The 14,883-nt window shown below is 40.0% G+C and overlaps 1 protein-coding gene across 5 annotated transcripts in view; it reads left to right on the top strand.

Annotated features, from left to right (window-relative positions):
- LOC119656812 (calcium-binding mitochondrial carrier protein Aralar1) overlaps positions 1 to 14,883 on the top strand; it is a 50,936-nt gene extending 36,053 nt beyond the window's left edge. For 4 of the 5 annotated variants that reach the window (XM_038063433.1, XM_038063434.1, XM_038063432.1 and 1 more), the window contains exons 4-14: positions 5,653 to 5,744; positions 5,810 to 6,004; positions 6,096 to 6,319; positions 12,249 to 12,281; positions 12,371 to 12,537; positions 12,596 to 12,714; positions 12,775 to 12,945; positions 13,004 to 13,082; positions 13,157 to 13,313; positions 13,368 to 13,570; positions 13,635 to 14,883. In XM_038063433.1, the coding sequence (XP_037919361.1) occupies positions 5,653 to 5,744; positions 5,810 to 6,004; positions 6,096 to 6,319; positions 12,249 to 12,281; positions 12,371 to 12,537; positions 12,596 to 12,714; positions 12,775 to 12,945; positions 13,004 to 13,082; positions 13,157 to 13,313; positions 13,368 to 13,570; positions 13,635 to 13,930 (1,736 nt within the window). In that variant the 3' untranslated portion in view covers positions 13,931 to 14,883. The remainder of the gene's footprint in view (positions 1 to 5,652; positions 5,745 to 5,809; positions 6,005 to 6,095; positions 6,320 to 12,248; positions 12,282 to 12,370; positions 12,538 to 12,595; positions 12,715 to 12,774; positions 12,946 to 13,003; positions 13,083 to 13,156; positions 13,314 to 13,367; positions 13,571 to 13,634) is intronic. The other variant, XM_038063435.1, reaches the window with a different exon arrangement.

Below are 14,883 nucleotides of genomic sequence, written 5' to 3'. Positions count from 1 at the left end.
TGATGAAGGGAGGTTATGCAAGTTGGAAGCATATCTTGTATTCAAAGAGATCGGAAGAAAATTGATGCTAAAAAGGAGGCCGTCTGGCTAAGAAATCTTGAGATAATCCGTTCAGCCCTCGAGCAATGTACACATCTGCTAAAATGTGGAGTGTAGGTGCCCCTGTACCTTAAGCTCGATGAAATTGTATGAAATCCTCACTTGCTTTCTTCTTTGATACTTCGATCGATTACGTTGCAATACCCAAATAGAGGCAGAAATAAACCATACTAGTCTGATCAAAGTTGCGGTTCGAATGGAGATCGTTTCTGCTGATGAACATTAAGTGTTGTTGTTCCTGCAACATTTACCCTTGCTTTCCTGTTTTCTTTGGCTGCCCATGTGAATGGCGCCCAACGTGGGCTTACGGAAAAGCCTTTTTCGATTTCCAATTTTCCGTTTTGAGTAGTTGTTTCATGCTACTGAAATTAAAATTTTAAGTTCCATTCTAATCCCAGCTTTTAAATTTCTACCAAATTTGTGTTTTGCTTGGGTTATCTAAACCTTATCGTGCAGCTAGAGTTCGGAGATTTTCGTATAGGTCGCGTATAGGAAGCATTTGCATGGCATTTTATACAGGAAAATTTATCAAAGGCCCAATTTCATTATGAAGTATCACCTTGCACAAAAAGAAAATTCTATTAGGCTTCTCTACTTCCTTTCATCATGCTGACGTAAAACTCCACGACAAATTTAAACGATTTCCTCTAACCCAAATATGTTTTATGATTAAAATGCGCAATGAGGTTGTCTGGCGTCCTGATCTGTGCCCTCGCCCCAACTCAGGCAGGGTCTGCTTCGTCTTCTTTTTTTACGATAGATGTTGCCTTTATAGACTTTTTGGGCTGGATCATCCTCATCAATACGGATTAGTTGACCTGCCCACCACAAGCTGTTGAGGCGGATTTTATCCATCGCTTATAGATTTCATCGGTATGTAGGCTACGGAATCGTCCATCCTCATGTAGGGAGCCAAAAATTCTTCAGAGAATTCTTCTCTCGAAGGCGGCTAAGAGTTGGCAATTTTTCTTGCCAGTAAGTTTTTATAAGCTGAAATAGGCTCTGTTGGCAGCCAACAACCGTGCGCGGATTTCATCGTCGTAGTTGGTATCGGTTGTAATTTTCAACTCTAGATGGCCTCAAAGTTGCAGTCTCCTATCTTTATTGTTTTCGTTTGACCAGTGTGGTAGTTGGGCGAATTTCAAGAGAATGGTGCCTCTTGCATTAACATCTGCACCGCGAATCGCTTTCCCCATGGCCAGGGTAAATAGGATAAATGATAGGGCATCCCGTCTAACCGTTGTTGATGTCGATTGGTCTCGAGAGTGATTCTGTTGCTTTTATTAAGCCTCGTACATTGGTCAGAGTCAGCCTCGCCAGTCTTATCAATTTCGTCGGGATATCGAATTCTCCCATGGCCGTGTAGAGTTTTACCCTGGTAAGGCTGTCATAGGCGGCCTTGAAGTCGATGAAAAAATGGCGCAAATGATGGTCATATTCCAGCAGTTTTTTCATCGCTTTCCGCAGAGAGAAAATCTGACCTGTTGCTGATTTGCCTAGAGTGAAGCCAGTTTGGTATGGGCCAATGATTTTCTGGGCGTATGAGGCTATCCAACGTGCTATTGAACGTGCGAGTTTTGTATCCCGACTCTTCCTCCATATTTCAGAAGTGATTACCTGGTGGTCACTGTAGGTGAGCTTCTCGCTAACTTGTCAGGACGTATTATGCACCGGCAGCGGCTGACAAAAGTTAGATCTACAATTAAGCAGCGTATGGGGCTATACAGCCCAGTTAGATAGCGAAGAATATCTTATAGATGGTATTCAGCGTGATACCTCTATAATTGCTGCACGATAACCGGTATCCGGTCTAGGTCCGATTTTGCGCTCCATCTGAGGCAGGGCCTGTTAAGTCTTCTTTTTCTACTATAGATACCGCCTTATAAACTTTCCGGGCTGGATTATCGTCGTCCATGCGGATTAAGTGACCCGCCTTTCTCAATCTATTGAACCGGATTTTATCCACTACCAGATGGCATCGCTTATAAATTCCGTCATTATATAGGCTACGGAATCGTCCATCCACTTGTAGAAGGCCAAAAATTCTTCGGAGGATTTTTCTTACTAAGAACCCAAGTCTTCAGAGAATACATGAGGACTGGGAAGATCATTGTCTTGTACAGTAAGAACTTTGACCATATGGTAAGTCGTTTCGAGCGGAACAGTTTTTGTAAGCTGAAATAGGCTCTTTTGGCTGCCAACAACCGTGCACAGATTTCACGTCGTAGCTGTCATTGGCTGTAATTTTTGATCCTAGATAGGAGAAATTATCAATCGTTAGTAATGATGTTATAAGTGAAGGGTCTGTGCATTTTGCGAGGCAACTTTCAAAACATCAATTTTATTACCCAATAAAGAAGGCGGCAGAGTTAGAGAGGAATATCTTCTATGAGGAGGTAAAACGAACCATCGACACTTGACCTCTACGACATAAAAATCATATTGGAAAATGCATTCAAAAATTTTTTAGCTACTAGCGAGGGAGCCTGTATTCAGGCGATATATTGAAACCCATAGCTTGCGTAGATATACTAATGACCACGGTTTACAAGAAAATCATGCACACCTCTGCCGAAACAAAGACGGAAATCACATTTTTGGCCTAATATGCATATTGGAGTGATGGATTGAATACTTTGATGAGTTGCCAATTATTGTTTCAATTATTTCAAACCGCATATGTCCAGAAAATCATCGGCCCATACGAAAGAAGTGTCAGTCCAAGCAAATCAGCAACGGATCGGAATTTTTTGTGCGGTACTCGTCACCACCCTGTTCTTCTGGTTTATGTTGGCGATATAGACCTAATGGGGAAAACATCCCGAGGTCTACATTCGCTTTCAACCAAACGGAGCAAGCAGCGTGAGATTTTGGGCTGCACATTAGTGAATAATAATAATAATCCTTGTCGCGACAATCCAATTGGATCGGGACCTTGAAGAATACTTCATGCAAGACCGCAACGGTACATTAGAGGGCTACAGTACCCTGTAGGAAGCATTAAAGCCAGCGTTATGCTCGCCCGTGATTATTACCCTGATTTGCTTTAATTACTCATTCACAGCTGAGCGGTCTGGTATCCGCCGTCAAGCCATCATGCACATTCCATTGCCACCAGTGAGATTTGAACCGCAACCTTCCGTACGATAGCCACTGAGCTATCCGGACACATTAATGAAGATAATGTGAAATACAAAGTGACAGTATCTGCACCAAAACAAAACCAATAACAACATCCGATAGCTTTAGTCAATTCAAAATAATGAACATAGGAAACCACAACTTGGAAGCATTCAAAAATTTCTCCTATCTATGGTTGAAGAAGCCTGTAAAAATTGTTTTTCCCGAAACATCTCGTAATCTGACTAAAGCTTCTATTGTAAATAGTTGTCCTCATGTATTTTTCGGAGACATGTGTTCTTAGTAAAAAAATTGCAGCTGCGTTCGAGGAGAGAAACCTCTGAAGAGTTTTTTTCCGCTCCCTTACAGGAGGATAAACGATCGTTACTGTTACGAATCTATGAGCGACATCACAAATGTTTGATTGTCAATAAAATAGGTTGTCTATTGAGCCGGTCTTTATCTTGTTTCTGTTGGAGAAAAGCGTTAGCTAGGTATGTCGAATTGGTGGATCTGCGCGGAAAATCGCGGTGTTCCTTGCTAAGGCGCCTTTTTTGAATGCAGAGCCACTGGCCCCTGATTCGGTGAGAGATCAAACAGATATCATCAGCATGAGATGTTAGAGGAAAGATGACATGGATATTGGACTTCTTTACCCTTAACCAACGATGATGAGTATTGGCGACAGAATGCAACTCTTGCAGACTCCGCTTTGGATTTTAAATTTGTTTCTCGTGTAGAACGCTCTTGATATATTCCCTGTTGACAACTTTTGAAAGCCTTTTCGAAATCAATGAAGAGCAGGTGAATTGAGGATCTAAACCCTCCCTCCTCCCTTCCATGGTTGGGTATGGCGCGTCATTCATACTTATGTGCCATTGTTTGCAGTTAATTGAAATGCGCTTCAGTTCCCCCAGGATCTTCTAAGACGCTCACACTCCTCTTCCACTGTTCTACGTCAAGTACCATTGGGGCAACCAACTCTTCGGCCAACATGAGAAACTGGACTCCACTGCATGGCATAACCAGCAATGCGATTGCCGCCCTCCCTTAATGTGTGACCTGCACACTGCCACTTCCGCCTTCCGATCACATCGCGTACGGGTGCCAGGTCTGTGTATCGACCAAGTTCTAGTATCAGGGCAGCGTACTGCAATGAAACCACGCAGGTAGGTGTTGACGAAAGCTTAGAGCATTCGAGTGACAATGGGGTCACTCTCCATGCAAAAGAAAGAACACTGGCGCAGAACAGTCTCAAATTGGTCAAGGTCTTGAGTTAACTGCATTTCCAGATTTTAGAAAAACAGCGAAAGCGGATCTAGCAGTGTTAATGTGACGGGTCACCGTCCGTAGAAATCACACTTTCTAGATATACGAATTGATGATGATGATGCCTTCGATGCTTTGTCCATTAATGCAGATAGGGAGAGTGGGATGACCCGTCAGACTGAGAACCTTGGTTGTGCTCGTGTTTATCTTCAGTCCAACTCTACTTACCTCTCTTTCCAAATTTAGAGCCATTTGGCCAAGGTCCATGACTCGGTGAGAGAACAAACAGATGTCATCAGCGTACTCGGGGTGAAAAGAGGGACGAAGACGCCTACGGTTTCGTACCAGGGCAGAGGTAACTCATCAGACGCTACTCCCAGGACAGAGGTGAGGCAGCGTCTGACGAGCTGCCTCTGCCCTGGTACGAAACCGTAGCCATCTTCGTCGCTCTTTTCATTTTTGAACTTTGGGTGTTAATTTAAAAGGAGGAGTCGGGGACCATAAAAAATGGGAGCGAGTTGCTTTCCATTTGGTCCGGTCCGACATTAAATGGATGCGGACTTAGGGCTCCTCAATCCCCGAAAAAAAAGTACTCGGGGTGTTTGAGGAAACTCCGGAACTTTCTTAACAATAATTTAAAGGAAGAAGATAATTTGCCGTAGAAGTCTCAATTTGATCTTGGTGTTGAGAAAACTGCATTTCCAGATTTTAGACAAAGCAGCGAAAGCAGATCTAACGTCGGGCAACATCCAGTTTGGTACCACCGTCGGTAGAAACTACGCTTCCTAGGTATATATATATAATTGATCGACGCTTTCGATGCTTTGTCCGTTAATGCAGATAGGGAGAGTGTGATGACCCGTCAGACTGAGAACCTTGTATAACTTCGTCGATTGTACTCCGATCAACTTAAAATTTTCACATATTGTTGGGACATTATGTATTCATTAAAAAAATGAAATAAATGCAAAGGAAGAAGTTTAAATGTCATATTCATATGTTTTTGGGTAAGATAGCCGAATATATCGATGAGCTCTTCTGTGTAACTGAAGCTATGTAGTTTCGATCACTTTTGAGGTTGTAAAATGTGTCTCCTAAAAATTTGAAAAGTAATATATATTCAGTGGTTCCTATATGAAAATTACCCTTTCATTTTTCTTTCAGAGGACTTTGTCGACGTCATCCAGAAAACTGAATTACACACAAATATTCCATTTACGCTCGATGGACCTTTTGTTCAACGGTACTTTGGAAAAGTATGCATTCAAACATAATATTAGACATAATATCGTCATTTACTTTTTTTTCTGTTCAAATTCAGAACAAACAACGACTCATCAACTATGCTGAGTTCAGTCAGTTTCTCCATGATTTCCATGAAGAATATGCTCGCGATGCATTCGTGACAAAAGATCCCTCCGGAACAGGATATATTTCACCGCTAGATTTTCAAGATATCATGGTGAAAGTTAAACGGCATCTATTAACGTCCGAAGTTAGAGACAATTTAGTAGCAGTACGTATTACAATTTCTTTCCGTTTTTACGGGAGGATGATAATATCTTATGTAGACGAGTATAATTGATTCACGATGGATTTTTTAACAGGTAACAGAAGGCCACAAAGTTAGTTTTCCGTATTTTATGGCATTTAATTCACTTCTTAATAATATGGAATTGATTAAAAGGGTATACCTTAACGCGACGGGTGGTAGTCGTACGGAACCTGTTACTAAAGATGAATTATTACATTCGGCGCAAACAATGAGTCAAATTACACCACTGGAAATAGATATATTATTTCAATTGACAGGGGTTCTACATCAAACAGGGTAAGTAGATTTTGGCTTATTTCGTTTAGGTTAAATTTTTAATTTGGTTCAAGTCTGGGAAGTTGAAAAGCTGAGAATAATTAAGTTTTTGGGTTATCCACATGCCAGTCATTCTACCACATTTTGTCTTGATTTATCGGAATATATTTTTGGAATCCAATACAAACACAAGAGCTCACTGAAAACACGAGCAAACAATTTTAATAAGGCCAATAGTATAAGTAGCAAAATTATGTGAAGGGCTTTCATATCAAGGACATTTAGTAATGTTTCTACGAGAATATATTGGTGAAAAGGAAGAGTAGGAAACTTTTCTATCAGATTTACCCATTATGAATGAATTCCTATTTGGCTATTCATTAGGGGAATATATTATTTGTTAGCTAGCGGTTAGCGTGGTTCATTTATTACGCAACATAAAGTCATTTAGCCGATTCAACTCCTCCGCAAGGTAACGATAGTCAATCTGATTTATTTTCGAAAAGACTTTGTTAAATGACGAATGCTTTAGTGATTGAATGTATGAATGAATGGCATCGTGAATGGCCATTATTGCCCAAATTCGGGTTGAAATATAACTATGTTTATAGCTTTTGGCATCATTTTGTGTTCTTTCTCAAGTGCGATAATAACGAAAATGATTTACTCGTGTTCTTTTTCCGCTACTTTTCTCGATATAGACTTATTGGCCGTTCAATTGTATCTCTGTGCTTTAACAGAATAGAAGTTTTTATCGTATTTTCACTACGAGTACTAACCGGGATGTCCTCAATTTGATTCGGAATTGGTTGTTGATAAGATGAAGCCCAATTGAATATAGCGTATCTTGTATTCGAATAGTTTGTCTCCAATAGTCTCTTAATACCAAAGTATTATTAGTATTTTTAGAACGCACTTATTTATCTGTATCGTTACAATTCCCACTTTTATAGAATAACTCAAATATTCTGGAGACTCTAAATACAGTTGATAGGATGTTGTAGTTTTTTTCCTTTCTAGCCCCCGTTGCGTTAGAGTTGTCAGTGATTATCTCAAGAGGATTTGAAGCTTCTTTCGATGAAAAGTTAACCGTAATTCAAAGTTGATTGGGTTGACTTGTTTTTTGTAAACATGTGTTTTCATTAGCTATCTGAAGAGACCTAAGGCAGACATTGTTTCTTATTGTTTTGTGACAAATTATCTCCGTTGGTTTTTGTTTCTTTTGGTAGCTCGTCTAAATCGGATTCGTCGCTTCTTTTGATCGTGAATTTGGTTTGGGAGGGGCCACTTTTTAAATGATGACTGAGCCTGTTAAGCTATTTGGTCAGCCCTACCGACGGAGATGTTAGCGAATTTTTCCTATTGCGAATGACATGGTTCTATAATCGAAATGCTGTTAGTGGCTGCCAAGCACTCACAAACCCTATTTAACGCGTATGTTCCTCCGTCGATCATAAAGGATGTTAGCTGTAGTTCGTAGTTTCATGAAACATCCGCTGAGAGCACGATTCGCGGTACTTGGAGCGTTCAGTTCTGGGTTAGTGGGCAGTGAAATCGGTCTTACCATTCTTATTGTCATCAGTTACAAAGAACTCTTTCGTTACTCTTTCACCGAAGATATTTAGTTTTCAACATTTTTTTTCAGAAACTGACGGCTTCACTCTCGTACAGAAAAAGAAGTCTTGTTGGGTGCACATATGGCCTCATAAATAGCTGAAATGTTCGCTTCAATTATTTCTCATATTTGTGCGAGTAATCTATCCTTTTTTTCTCCTTTATCAAGGTTAATTCTAAGATGAACCAAGAATAGTGTTCATGATTTTGTTATCTTTCCAAATTATTTACCGAATAGTCTATTTTTGAGTTTTGAAGTTGGTTTGGAAATCAATTCCATTCTCTCTAAATGGGTTCTTCAAATTTAAACTTCTTTCTATTGCAGCTTACTCCGTCGACGGGTGAGTTCAAAAGTTTAAAGTGTTCCTAGCTTCTGCTAGCGTCCAAATGGTGTATTTCTTAGCTACAAGAGGTCTTTAGGGCCATATGTATGCGTGCGGCTGGGTATTGGGGGCCTTTTTGAACTTTCAGTACATTACACGTATCTAGGGAAACTATGATTGAGAGGGCTGGGTTTCTTTAGATCTTCTTTATCTTTTATCTTTAGATTCTTTAGATGGAAACGTTTCTTCACTCTCAAAGACTACGGCACAATCTATTATCACTGGACCCTGCTGGATTTATTGCTAGTAGCGCTCTGATAAACAAGTTCGACTATCTTCTCAGGTTTCAAATTACGAAAGAGCGAGCTAGATCCCAAGAAAACCTTTGCAGCACCCTTTTTATGAGCAAGTCATCTTGTATTATTTTAAAAGTATCGTATTTTGTTGAAACGACACTTTCATGGTAATTAGTGCTTCCCTGAGTTCAAGGCCGGTATAACAAAACTTAATCCGAAGGTTTTTCTTCTGGTGCAACCCTCAGCTATATCCTGACATCTTTATCATTCTGAAGGTTAGTTTGGATATTTTCCAAAGCGCTGTCAACATTGTTCTATAGTAGCAGATAAAATGTGATAGTTTTTCCCAGGAAGGTTATAGCGCCAAAATGGATCAGAGTTTTACTACTGAAATTAAATCTAAAGAAGCTTATCCATGCCTGTGATCTAAAATCGTTCTTCGATTCTTCTCTTGACACCTCATTGCATTTCGGTTAGAATTCTCATGGAATATTGCTGTGTAGAGGTTGAACCGAATGGGGCTAAGACAACTCGCGACAGTCTGTTTTTTACTGCAATTTAAGTTAAGGTTTTCCTTCAGAACCTTAGAGTCTCTAAGAGTGCGGTTTTGACTTAGTTATTTAGTTTATTCGCGAGTTTTTGCAGAACGAAGTCAGTACTTGGAGTTGAGTACGATGTGTGTATGACGTTACTTGCTTGGACCTTGGGATCAGTAACTACTATCCTTTGGGGTGAGATGAAGATTGAACTTTATGGTATCTGCAATGAGGCAACTGGTTTTTGGTACTTGCAATAAAGGAATAGGAATGATGGTCTATGTCCTCTGGCTAACTGTTGGTCTACTCCATTACAAAATACTGAGTCAGATCAGATCATGAATTTCCGATATTTTGCAGGCGTGGCTGAAAACCTCCATAATTGTTTAGAAGCTGGGTAGGAAAATAGTCAATCTTACCATGTTTCTCCTCCAGCTGGACGTACCGTATATTTGCTAAGTTTTTCCCAGGTCTAACACGGTACGGTAGGCAGACGCCATCCACGAAGCTCTCAGTCTCCACACTTGCGCAAACGAAGATATCCAATATCTTCGTGCCCTAGAGCAGCAAGAACTGCATCGGGGTCATGAGGAGACTTCTTCGTCTGGATGTTAGGCTCCCAAAAAGCCGAAACTCCTGCCACAGTTTTGTCCGTCGCTGTTTGATTTGCTGAAACGTCCCTCACCTGCCATTATACCGACATTCACGTGTCCTTTTAACCGATGCGAGGGTCCGCACCGGATCTTGAAAATTCACAAACAGGAGAATTCACAGGACTCCACCAAAATATAATCACGTGAGCCAAACCTGTAAATAAAAATAAAAAAATATAACGGCTTGACCGTGCACGTGGAGTCGTTAAACTCCGGATCTGATTGCCGCGATCGAAAGGGTAAACCTATGGCGGGTCGCATGGAATCAAAAGCGAGCAAAAAGAGAGGACGAACGATTCCCCAGCTCAAGAAAAGAAAATATAAATAAAGGATACGTGAATTTTGGTTTCATGACAGATGACGGATCGAAGTGCTCAAAGAACCAATCCTGATGAGCTTCCGCGCCGATATATTCCTGTTAACGAAACGTAGAAATACTGTTACATTGCAGAGAAACAGTCAGAACGGGATTTTAAAGGCGAACAGGCTTCAAAAAAGGTAAGGATCCTGAAATTATCAGGACAAAGTATGAGTGCACACCAGGCACCCAATGGCCAAAAACATGGAATTAAATTTCGAATTGTTCCAACATCCACCGTATTCACCTCGTGACTTTCTTTTATTTTCTAACTTAAATGGTTCAACGAGCAACAATCTACCACGAACGAGGAGGTCATTACCAAAAAAATGTTTGTTTTGAAGACCTTACCTTAGCTTAATTAGCTGGTTACACACGGTTGGATGCTCCAAAACATTCGCAGACGATTATTATACTATATTCATAAGTAAATTTACGACAGTGTTGCGGTCCCTCCACGCTCCAAAGTATGCCCGAGCGTGAGTTTGGACGAGAACTTTCAAGACTATTCACTCTTTGATTCCGCGTACAAGAAGAGCACCGGGCCAGTGTATGCCGAAAGGTAGCGTTGATCAATGCCAGTCAGACGATGCCAGTGATTTCGACGCAAATATTAGTTCTGGAGTGTCTTCATCGGAGCTTGGGTGCCGGAGGTAAGCGTGGATCCGATCTTTAAAACTACGAGCCCCGTCTTCGTCGCTATGTCCGTTGAGCAATAGAGTCTGGATGCGACATACTCCATTTAAGTGTAAGCTTTAAGGTCTCGCTCAACCCAGATCTGTCACTCCATGCCTCAGATGGGGTATCTCCAGACCATCAAGTACGCCTTGAAAGTCCGGCATAATCTTGTTCAGTGTTAGATGCTGAAAAATTATATTCATAAACACCGATTTCGGACAAAATCATTCTCTCCGCTTTGCTCCTTACTAGAATCCAAATGGCATTGTTGCTTGATAAGTTCAGATACTCTTGCCTTTGTTCTGGCACTGCTTGCAGCTTAGAATTAGGTGAGTTTTTACCTCCGCAAGATTATGTTAACCGTGTCCTAGCTCTCAAGCCGGAAGTAAGTGCAACATCCTCACCAGTCGCACTGCGATTCCTGGGCAGGACAGAATTCTCCAATTCGTTGCAACTGTCCCTGTGCCCTATCCTTTCCATTTACGATATGTTGTCGACCTGAAAGATCTTCGGCAGGTTTTAGATGTGTGCCCATAGTTCAAATACCTACAACATTTTCTGGAGGTGTCCCGGAGAGCTCAAGTGGTTAGAGTGCTGGGCTGTCGTAGCGAAAGGTTGCGATTCAAATCTCATTGGTGACAGAGGGATTTGCTATCGGGACTGGATGTTCGATACCAGTCGACTCAGCTGTGAATGAGTACCTGAGTCAAATCAGAGTAATAATCTCGGGCGAGCGTAATGCTGACCACAATGCCTCCTACAGGGTACTGCAGTGTATTGTTACAGTTTTGAATTAAGTGCTTTAACATAATTCAATATGAGTTGTTGCGCCAACGATTATAATTATTATTTCTAGGAGGCTGCCCCTTCTTGTGTTCTAGATATTACCTAACCAATTCTAATTTACTCATTGTTTAGAATTTCACTCTGGTATTGTTCAGTAATTTTCACCATAGCGAGTATTTGGCTTCGAGAAATCGTAGAGGTAATTCTGGTATATTGGGCATTCAAGCTTCAGAAGCCAGAATCTTCTCTCCCAGTAGCCCCTAGATCGCCTCATTGAATGTACCCTCGTCAATTATCTTCGGGTCTCCCTTGCTGTCCTCACTTCTACCTAATAAACTTGTAAAACGCTTGGCTTGATATATATTCTCGCCGATAAACTTATCCACCAGCACTATAATCACGATATGTTGGTATATGGTCGGGGCGTTGAAGTGGTAATGCTAGAGCAGCATATTGGCCAGAAGTGCTATTCCTTTCTTTCCTGTATCAATTCATTAGTTGCACTGCAAAGGAATTTGAATATCCCTGGAGATTTTAATTTAGTCGTTTGTCTCTAGCATTCAACATGCCTCGGTGATATTTCAGGAAAAATCTTTTAGTGTTGAATATTTGTAGCTGCAAATATAAAATATTATTTTTTTGATCATGCCTAATTTCCGAATAAATTAAATAATTTCGGGTTTTTTTTATTGCCGCTTACGGAAAGGTGGTGGAAACGTAGGAAGATTGATAAGAATAGGCAAGTTTGCTAGTTCAAACTGTATCAGTTTTAGATCAGGAATACTAACAAATCGGGATGTGATTTAACGAAATATACTTTCCTTTCAGACGAATTGTTTACAACGATCTAAATGACATTGCTCCAGAACATTACATTAAACACATTACGACACGTCTGGCTGAATACAAAGCAGTTTCGAGCCCGGAAGAACGTTCTATCTTGATTCAAACTCTGGAGAGCGTTTATCGGTTCACTTTGGGTTCCGTTGCCGGCGGTATGTATGAACAATATTTCTTTGACTGTCCTCATTCCTAATTTGATATATATTTCAGCTGTTGGTGCTGCAGCAAGTTATCCAATCGATTTGATTAAAACTCGCATGCAAAATCAAAGGGCGGGCTCGTTTGTCGGTGAAGTAGCTTACAGAAATTCGTTCGACTGTTTCAAAAAGGTTGGCTTTCTTGTATTTAGGTGGCGGACGAAAAATTATCTTTTGTTTATATTTAATTAGGTTATTCGTCATGAAGGTGTGCTGGGTCTCTATCGGGGGCTTGTTCCACAACTTATGGGTGTAGCACCAGAAAAAGCTATAAAACTGACTGTGAATGACTTCGTCCGTGATAAAGTATCAGATAAAAGTGGAAATATAACAGTTTATGGAGAAATTCTTGCTGGTGGTTGTGTATGTTGTCTATTTTATGAGAACTAACATTCAATTAATTTATAAATTTGCTTTTCAGGCAGGAGCATCTCAGGTTATTTTCACCAATCCTTTAGAAATCGTAAAGATTCGTCTGCAAGTTGCAGGAGAAATTGCAAGTATGTAGTACTTCGAAAGTGAAAAGTCCTAGGCCAAAAATGAGTAAAACCAACCTTATTTTTTGATAAATTAGGTGGCGAGAAAGTCCGTGCCTTATCAGTTGTACGGGAATTGGGGTTATTTGGATTATACAAAGGAGCCAGAGCATGTTTTCTACGAGATATTCCATTCTCCGCCATCTACTTTCCTGCTTATGCACATATTAAATCTGCAGTGGCAGACGAACAGGGGTTTGTAGTGATATTGAAATACTTGATTTACTGACTGTCAGCCATTTCCTCCAGGTACAATCATCCACTTTCGTTGCTCGTCGCCGGTTTCTTGGCTGGTGTGCCTGCAGCTGCTTTAGTTACACCGGCTGATGTTATTAAGACCCGACTCCAAGTTGTGGCGAGAACCGGCCAAACAACGTATACTGGTGTTCTTGATGCTGCAAGAAAGATTTTCGCAGAAGAAGGCCCTCGGGCGTTTTGGAAGGGAACTGCAGGTTAGTTTCCAGATGATACTCTGTAAACTGCATAATTTCAAAATTTCCATCAACCTTTTCCTAGCTCGTGTATGCCGATCGTCACCTCAATTTGGTGTAACTTTGCTGACTTACGAAATCCTTCAACGACTCTTCTACGTTGACTTTGGTGGATCACGACCAACAGGCTCGGATGTCAAGACACAAATAGAACCAATCACAGCATCGAAGACATCAAATGTTGATCATATTGGTGGCTACCAAGCGGCGATTCCCATGTTGAACGGTATCGAAACAAAGTTCGGACTGTGTTTACCACGCTTCACGTCTACATTTAGATTGCAACATGTTACTTCTCCTAAGTCGGCAAGCGGCTCATGATAAGCTTAAATGAGATTCTATTTATCGTTTTACAATCAATACAGTAAATGGAGTAAAGAAAGTTTATAGAGTAATCCCAAATTATGAATTAGAAAATATGTTTTACAAAAGTAAATCATTGAAATAATATAAAAAGTGGAAATATTTGTCATAAATATGTTTTGTTCTGCCGAATATATGTAAATTTCCTGTAACGAATTTTTAGTTCCTCCGTTACTGTCACACTTTTAAATTTTGCTCTGATCGCTTCTAGCGTTCCTTTGCCAAAAACGCACAATACAAAAACTATTACATCTTAATATGAACAATGGTATGGTTTTATTTCAATTTCTTAAATGCTCAGGATGCTAAAATTAGTCAAATCAAGTTAGCTTTCTTCGAAAGCGCTCGTTAAAACGAAGAGATTCTTCGATATGTCTAAAAAATAAGTAGCAGAAACGAATTAAAATAACGTTTTAAGACTCCCAATTCGTTGTTACTATTAGTTCTACACGTATTCGTTAAGTTTATAAATGAATATCCTTCACGAAAGAAGTTTTGGAAACCGTCTATTTACAACTTCCTTTCAGATGAAACATACAATGCAGCTTTGTTGAAATTGGAACAGAAAACAATTCGCACAAGTGTTTATTGAGTTTCTCGTACAGATAATGATCTGGAATAACTTTCAAAGTACCATATGAAATGTGTATGTATATGAAACTATGTAATCTTTTAAGATGAAAATAGAATAATTTGTAAAAAATGTTAAACTGCCTTCCGTGTTATGAATTCTTCTAAAGTGGAATGAAAATGAAAAGGGATAGAAACAAATGAAATAAGAATTATTATGGACTTTGTTAAAAATTTTGTGTTATTTATCTAAGTGCGTAGCATATCTGACATGTGATAGCAAGCAGGTATTAGCTTATGAGAAATGATTTTTTATTAAATAGAAAGAGTGAAATATTTTA

This window comes from Hermetia illucens, chromosome 5, assembly GCF_905115235.1.
Source record: "Hermetia illucens chromosome 5, iHerIll2.2.curated.20191125, whole genome shotgun sequence".
Taxonomy (NCBI): Eukaryota; Metazoa; Arthropoda; class Insecta; order Diptera; family Stratiomyidae; genus Hermetia; species Hermetia illucens.
The sequence above is the reverse complement of the archived record's forward strand: the minus strand, read 5'-3'. Positions and strand labels throughout refer to the sequence as shown.